General features: G+C 45.5%; 1 protein-coding gene across 4 annotated transcripts in view; it reads left to right on the top strand.

The window, feature by feature from the left end:
* LOC110487094 (tRNA-dihydrouridine(16/17) synthase [NAD(P)(+)]-like) overlaps window positions 1-7,500 on the top strand; it is a 22,931-nt gene that overhangs the window by 1,867 nt on the left and 13,564 nt on the right. For all 4 annotated transcript variants that reach the window (XM_036942046.1, XM_036942047.1, XM_036942045.1 and 1 more), the window contains exons 2-6: window positions 1-132; window positions 974-1,082; window positions 1,237-1,287; window positions 3,874-3,986; window positions 4,798-4,880. The exon at window positions 1-132 is cut by the window's left edge and continues 122 nt beyond it. In XM_036942046.1, coding sequence (XP_036797941.1) covers window positions 1-132; window positions 974-1,082; window positions 1,237-1,287; window positions 3,874-3,986; window positions 4,798-4,880 — 488 coding nt within the window. The remainder of the gene's footprint in view (window positions 133-973; window positions 1,083-1,236; window positions 1,288-3,873; window positions 3,987-4,797; window positions 4,881-7,500) is intronic.

Raw genomic sequence — 7,500 nt, 5'->3', positions numbered from 1 at the left:
AGCCGTCGCCATGGCGCCGAGCTGTGCTACACGCCCATGCTGCACGCGCAGGTGTTTGTACGCGACGCCAACTACAGGAAAGACAACCTGTACAGCGAAGTCTGCCCTGAAGACAGGCCGCTTATTACACAGGTGAGAGAGACAGACACACAAACACATGCCGACAGGGGAATGGAGTGTCACAGGTCTTATTATTCAACTACAGCTATTAGCCGACCTCTGAGTTTTACCATCCACTCTCATCCTGTTTCAGCTAGCCTCTGTGTTTTACCACCACCTCTCACCCTGTTTCAGCTAGCCTCTGTGTTTTACCACCACCTCTCACCCTGTTTCAGCTAGCCTCTGTGTTTTACCATCCACTCTCACCCTGTTTCAGCTAGCCTCTGTGTTTTACCATCCACTCTCACCCTGTTTCAGCTAGCCTCTGAGTTTTACCATCCACTCTCACCCTGTTTCAGCTAGCCTCTGAGTTTTACCATCCACTCTCACCCTGTTTTAGCTAGCCTCTGTGTTTTATAACCACCTCTCACCCTGTTTCAGCTAGCCTCTGTGTTTTACCATCCACTCTCACCCTGTTTCAGCTAGCCTCTGTGTTTTACCATCCACTCTCACCCTGTTTCAGCTAGCCTCTGTGTTTTACCATCCACTCTCACCCTGTTTCAGCTAGCCTCTGTGTCTTACCATCCACTCTCACCCTGTTTCAGCTAGCCTCTGTGTTTTATAACCACCTCTCACCCTGTTTCAGCTAGCCTCTGAGTTTTACCATCACCTCTCACCCTGTTTCCGCTAGCCTCTGTGTTTTACCATCCACTCTCACCCTGTTTCAGCTAGCCTCTGAGTTTTACAATCACCCCGATTCCTGTGTTATGGTCTCAGTTCTATGCCAATAACTCAGAGGTGTTTGTAATGCACTTTCTCTGCTTTCTTTGTGTGTGTGTGTGTGTGTGTGTTTGTGTGTGTGTGTGTGTGTCAGTTCTGTGCCAACGACCCAGAGGTGTTTGTCCAGGCATGTCTACTGGCTCAGGATTACTGTGACGCTATCGACCTCAACCTGGGATGCCCACAGATGATCGCCAAAAGAGGTACTAACTAACCAACCCTGAAACCCCACTCCGAGATGGTGTGTGTGAGAGAGAGAAACCCTGATTTAAAAAAAAAAAAAAAAAGTGGTTTTCAATTAGGCTAAGCATGCTGTATGTTTGGGGTCAATTTGTTTCTAATTTATTTCTGACGAAGGGCACTACGGAGTCTTCCTACAGGATGAGTGGGAGCTGCTGGAGAAGATGGGTGAGTTTGAACAGAGAGAGAAAAGAGGGAGAGAGTTAGAGAGGTAGAAATAAAATATAGTATGCTATGTTTTACCTGTCTGGAATGGTGTCATGCTGTGTTTTACCTGTCTGGAATGGTGTCATGCTGTGTTTTACCTGTCTGGAATGGTGTCATGCTGTGTTTTACCTGTCTGGAATGGTGTCATGCTGTGTTTTACCTGTCTGGAATGGTGTCATGCTGTGTTTTACCTGTCTGGAATGGTGTCATGCTGTGTTTTACCTGTCTGGAATGGTGTCATGCTGCGTTTTACCTGTCTGGAATGGTGTCATGCTGTGTTTTACCTGTCTGGTATGGTGTCATGCTGTGTTTTACCTGTCTGGAATGGTGTCATGCTGTGTTTTACCTGTCTGGAATGGTGTCGTGCTGTGTTTTACCTGTCTGAAATGGTGTCATGCTGTGTTTTACCTGTCTGGAATGGTGTCATGCTGCGTTTTACCTGTCTGGAATGGTGTCATGCTGCGTTTTACCTGTCTGGAATGGTGTCATGCTGTGTTTTACCTGTCTGGAATGGTGTCATGCTGTGTTTTACCTGTCTGGAATGGTGTCATGCTGTGTTTTACCTGTCTGGAATGGTGTCATGCTGCGTTTTACCTGTCTGGAATGGTGTCATGCTGTGTTTTACCTGTCTGGTATGGTGTCATGCTGTGTTTTACCTGTCTGGAATGGTGTCATGCTGTGTTTTACCTGTCTGGAATGGTGTCGTGCTGTGTTTTACCTGTCTGGAATGGTGTCATGCTGTGTTTTACCTGTCTGGAATGGTGTCATGCTGCGTTTTACCTGTCTGGAATGGTGTCATGCTGCGTTTTATCTGTCTGGAATGGTGTCATGCTGTGTTTTACCTGTCTGGAATGGTGTCATGCTGTGTTTTACCTGTCTGGAATGGTCTGTACATCATAAGCACTCAGTCTTTTACTAGATAATTAGTAGAAAAAAGTGTGAGTTTTTTGGGGGGGAGGTTTAGGGTTCTATATGTTTTCAGAAGATGGGCAGGGACTCTGCTGTCCTAGTTTCAGGAGGAGGTTTAGGGTTCTATATGTTTTCAGAAGATGGACAGGGACTCTGCTGTCCTAGTTTCAGGAGGAGGTTTAGGGTTCTATATGTTTTCAGAAGATGGACAGGAACTCTGCTGTCCTAGTTTCAGGGGGAGGTTTAGGGTGCTATATGTTTTCAGAAGATGGACAGGGACTCTGCTGTCCTAGTTTCAGGGGGAGGTTTAGGGTTCTATATGTTTTCAGAAGATGGGCAGGGACTCTGCTGTCCTAGTTTCAGGGGGAGGTTTAGGGTGCTATATGTTTTCAGAAGATGGGCAGGGACTCTGCTGTCCTAGTTTCAGGGGGAAGCTTGTTCCACCATTGGGGTGCCAGGACAGAGAAGAGCTTTGGCTGGGCTGAGTGGGAGCTGTAGGGTGGGGAGGGCCAAGATACCAGAGGTGGCAGAACTGAGTACTCCGGTTGGAGTGTAGAGTAGTTGAGTGTCATCCACACAGTATTGATAGGAGAGACCATGTGAGGATATGACGGCGATAAGTGACTTGGCGTATAGAGAGAAGAGGAGAGGGCCTAGAACGGAGCCCTGGGGGACACCAGTAGTGAGAGTATATGGTGCAGACACAGATCCTCTCCACGTCACCTGGTCTTAATGTTTTTAGCTCTTAAGAAACTTTGCACTATTTTGTTTTTTTATGTTTAATTTCTTACATTGTTAGCCCAGAAAAGTTTTAATTTTCAGCTGGGCCATATATTTTTAAATTCCATCCCTTTACTTAGATTTGTGTGTACTGGGCATATTTTGTGGAATTGTTAGATATTACTTGTTAGATATTACCGCACTGTCGGAGCTAGAGACAGAAGCATTTCACTACACCCACAATAACGTCTGCTAAACACGTGTATGTTACCGATAATATTTGATTTGATTTAAGTTAGCCAGTCTTTTCTCTGTTTCTCCTTAGTGAAGCTAGCCAGTCTTTTCTCTCTGTTTCTCCTTAGTGAAGTTAGCCAATCTTTTCTCTCTGTTTCTCATTAGTGAAGCTAGCCAGTCTTTTTCTCTCTGTTTCTCCTTAGTGAAGCTAGCCAGTCTTTTCTCTCTGTTTCTCCTTAGTGAAGCTAGCCAGTCTTTTCTCTCTGTTTCTCCTTAGTGAAGCTAGCCAGTCTTTTCTCTCTGTTTCTCCTTAGTGAAGCTAGCCAGTCTTTTCTCTCTGTTTCTCCTTTGTAAAGCTAGCCAGTCTTTTCTCTCTGTTTCTCCTTAGTGAAGCTAGCCAGTCTTTTCTCTCTGTTTCTCCTTAGTGAAGCTAGCCAGTCTTTTCTCTCTGTTTCTCCTTAGTGAAGCTAGCCAGTCTTTTCTCTCTGTTTCTCCTTAGTGAAGCTAGCCAGTCTTTTCTCTCTGTTTCTCCTTAGTGAAGCTAGCCAGTCTTTTCTCTCTGTTTCTCCTTAGTGAAGCTAGCCAGTCTTTTCTCTCTGTTTCTCCTTAGTGAAGCTAGCCAGTCTTTTCTCTCTGTTTCTCCTTAGTGAAGCTAGCCAGTCTTTTCTCTCTGTTTTTCCTTAGTGAAGCTAGCCAATGAGAAGATCTCTGTTCCCATCACCTGTAAGATCCGTGTGTTTAACAAGATGGAGGAGACCGTTCAGTACGCTCAGATGCTGGAGAAGGCTGGCTGCCAGGTAGGAAACATCACACACACAAGTCGTTTATTTTGATCTTCTATGAAACATGACCTAAAATGAGCCAGATTATAATTAGAGGTGAAAGCACCTGGGATGGGAACACCATGGAGTTGTCAACTGTGATGGAGAGGTCTTGGAGCAGGCAGGCCTTTCCCGGAAGGAAGAGCAGCTCCGTCTTGTCGAGGTTGAGCTTGAGGTGGTGGAGGTTGTTTGTGTAGTCTAGTAGGTCTCTGCTGTGTAGTTGGAGGTAGTTTGTGTAGTCTAGTATGTCTCTGCTGTGTAGTTGGAGGTAGTTTGTCTATCTGGGTGATGTTTTCTCTCTCTCCTGAATGATCTGAATCTAGGATTTCAGGGACTCTACGCAACTATATTCAATGTGCGGGACAAAATTGAGTCTATGATTAAGAAGTTGGAGCTCTTCTCTGTCTGCATTAACAAGGACAACACACAGGTCTTTCCATCATTGTCTGATTTTTTGTGTTCTAAATGAACTCAAGTTTACGGACAATGTCAAACGTGATATAATGAATCACCTGAGTGAGTTGGGTGTGTAATTACACAGGTACTTTCTCGAAACGAATGACACAAACAACTGGATTCGTTATCCCTTTCATGCCCTGCCTCCAGTCCACTTACAGATATCTGAACAAGAGAGCCTCATCAACATTTTTCCTCGTAGTACTGCAGTGTCACCTATGCTGTCTCCATAGCAACACACAGACAGACTCATTTTATTTTATTTGTCATTTTATTTGTATTTAACCGGGTAGGAAGTCTTTTCATTCAGACCTCTCCATCTCTGTCTCAGCTGCTGACCGTTCACGGCCGGACCAAGGACCAGAAAGGACCCGCGACAGGCATCGCTAGCTGGGAACACATCAAGGCTGTACGGTAAGCACACTGCAGTTCCCTCACAGTTCAACTAAGAAAGGACCCGCGACAGGCATCGCTAGCTGGGAACACATCAAGGCTGTACGGTAAGCACACTGCAGTTCCCTCACAGTTCAATTAAGAAAGGACCCGCAACAGGCATCGCTAGCTGGGAACACATCAAGGCTGTACGGTAAGCACACTGCAGTTCCCTCACAGTTCAATTAAGACTACAGAGAAGAACCAATATTATGTTTGTCAGGTGGAGACAGTTTGTGTAGTCTAGAAGGTCTCTGCTGTGTAGTTGGAGGTAGTTTGTGTAGTCTCGTAGGTCTCTGCTGTGTAGTTGGAGACCGTTTGTGTAGTCTAGTAGGTCTGCTGTGTAGTTGGAGACCGTTTGTGTAGTCTAGTAGGTCTCTGCTGTGTAGTTGGAGGTAGTTTGTGTAGTCTAGTAGGTCTCTGCTGTGTAGTTGGAAACAGTTTGTAGTCTAGTAGGTCTCTGCTGTGTAGTTGGAGGTAGTTTGTGTAGTCTAGTAGGTCTCTGCTGTGTAGTTGGAGGTAGTTTAGTCTAGTAGGTCTCTGCTGTGTAGTTGGAAACAGTTTGTAGTCTCGTAGGTCTCTGCTGTGTAGTTGGAGACAGTTTGTAGTCTCGTAGGTCTGTGCTGTGTAGTTGGAAACAGTTTGTAGTCTAGTAGGTCTCTGCTGTGTAGTTGGAGGTAGTTTGTGTAGTCTAGTAGGTCTCTGCTGTGTAGTTGGAAACAGTTTGTAGTCTAGTAGGTCTCTGCTGTGTAGTTGGAGGTAGTTTGTGTAGTCTAGTAGGTCTCTGCTGTGTAGTTGGAGGTAGTTTAGTCTAGTAGGTCTCTGCTGTGTAGTTGGAAACAGTTTGTAGTCTCGTAGGTCTCTGCTGTGTAGTTGGAGACAGTTTGTAGTCTCGTAGGTCTGTGCTGTGTAGTTGGAAACAGTTTGTAGTCTAGTAGGTCTCTGCTGTGTAGTTGGAGGTAGTTTGTGTAGTCTAGTAGGTCTCTGCTGTGTAGTTGGAAACAGTTTGTAGTCTAGTAGGTCTCTGCTGTGTAGTTGGAGGTAGTTTGTGTAGTCTAGTAGGTCTCTGCTGTGTAGTTGGAGGTAGTTTAGTCTAGTAGGTCTCTGCTGTGTAGTTGGAAACAGTTTGTAGTCTCGTAGGTCTCTGCTGTGTAGTTGGAGACAGTTTGTAGTCTCGTAGGTCTGTGCTGTGTAGTTGGAAACAGTTTGTAGTCTAGTAGGTCTCTGCTGTGTAGTTGGAGGTAGTTTGTGTAGTCTCGTAGGTCTCTGCTGTGTAGTTGGAGGTTTGTGTAGTCTAGTAGGTCTCTGCTGTGTAGTTGGAGACAGTTTGTGTAGTCTAGTAGGTCTCTGCTGTGTAGTTGGAGACAGTTTGTGTAGTCTAGTAGGTCTCTGCTGTGTAGTTGGAGGAGGTTTGTGTAGTCTAGTAGGTCTCTGCTGTGTAGTTGGAGACAGTTTGTGTAGTCTAGTAGGTCTCTGCTGTGTAGTTGGAGACAGTTTGTGTAGTCTAGTAGGTCTCTGCTGTGTAGTTGGAGACAGTTTGTGTAGTCTAGTAGGTCTCTGCTGTGTAGTTGGAGACAGTTTGTGTAGTCTAGTAGGTCTCTGCTGTGTAGTTGGAGGTAGTTTGTGTAGTCTAGTAGGTCTCTGCTGTGTAGTTGGAGACAGTTTGTGTAGTCTAGTAGGTCTCTGCTGTGTAGTTGGAGGTAGTTTGTGTAGTCTAGTAGGTCTCTGCTGTGTAGTTGGAGGTAGTTTGTGTAGTCTCGTAGGTCTCTGCTGTGTAGTTGGAGACCGTTTGTGTAGTCTAGTAGGTCTGCTGTGTAGTTGGAGACCGTTTGTGTAGTCTAGTAGGTCTCTGCTGTGTAGTTGGAGGTAGTTGGTGTAGTCTCGTAGGTCTCTGCTGTGTAGTTGGAAACAGTTTGTAGTCTAGTAGGTCTCTGCTGTGTAGTTGGAGGTAGTTTGTGTAGTCTAGTAGGTCTCTGCTGTGTAGTTGGAGGTAGTTTAGTCTAGTAGGTCTCTGCTGTGTAGTTGGAAACAGTTTGTAGTCTCGTAGGTCTCTGCTGTGTAGTTGGAGACAGTTTGTAGTCTAGTAGGTCTGTGCTGTGTAGTTGGAAACAGTTTGTAGTCTAGTAGGTCTCTGCTGTGTAGTTGGAGGTAGTTTGTGTAGTCTCGTAGGTCTCTGCTGTGTAGTTGGAGGTTTGTGTAGTCTAGTAGGTCTCTGCTGTGTAGTTGGAGACAGTTTGTGTAGTCTAGTAGGTCTCTGATGTGTAGTTGGAGACAGTTTGTGTAGTCTAGTAGGTCTCTGCTGTGTAGTTGGAGGAGGTTTGTGTAGTCTAGTAGGTCTCTGCTGTGTAGTTGGAGACAGTTTGTGTAGTCTAGTAGGTCTCTGCTGTGTAGTTGGAGACAGTTTGTGTAGTCTAGTAGGTCTCTGCTGTGTAGTTGGAGACAGTTTGTGTAGTCTAGTAGGTCTCTGCTGTGTAGTTGGAGACAGTTTGTGTAGTCTAGTAGGTCTCTGCTGTGTAGTTGGAGGTAGTTTGTGTAGTCTAGTAGGTCTCTGCTGTGTAGTTGGAGACAGTTTGTGTAGTCTAGTAGGTCTCTGCTGTGTAGT

This window comes from Oncorhynchus mykiss, chromosome 13, assembly GCF_013265735.2.
Source record: "Oncorhynchus mykiss isolate Arlee chromosome 13, USDA_OmykA_1.1, whole genome shotgun sequence".
Taxonomy (NCBI): Eukaryota; Metazoa; Chordata; class Actinopteri; order Salmoniformes; family Salmonidae; genus Oncorhynchus; species Oncorhynchus mykiss.
This window is presented reverse-complemented; position numbering and strand designations above follow the sequence as displayed.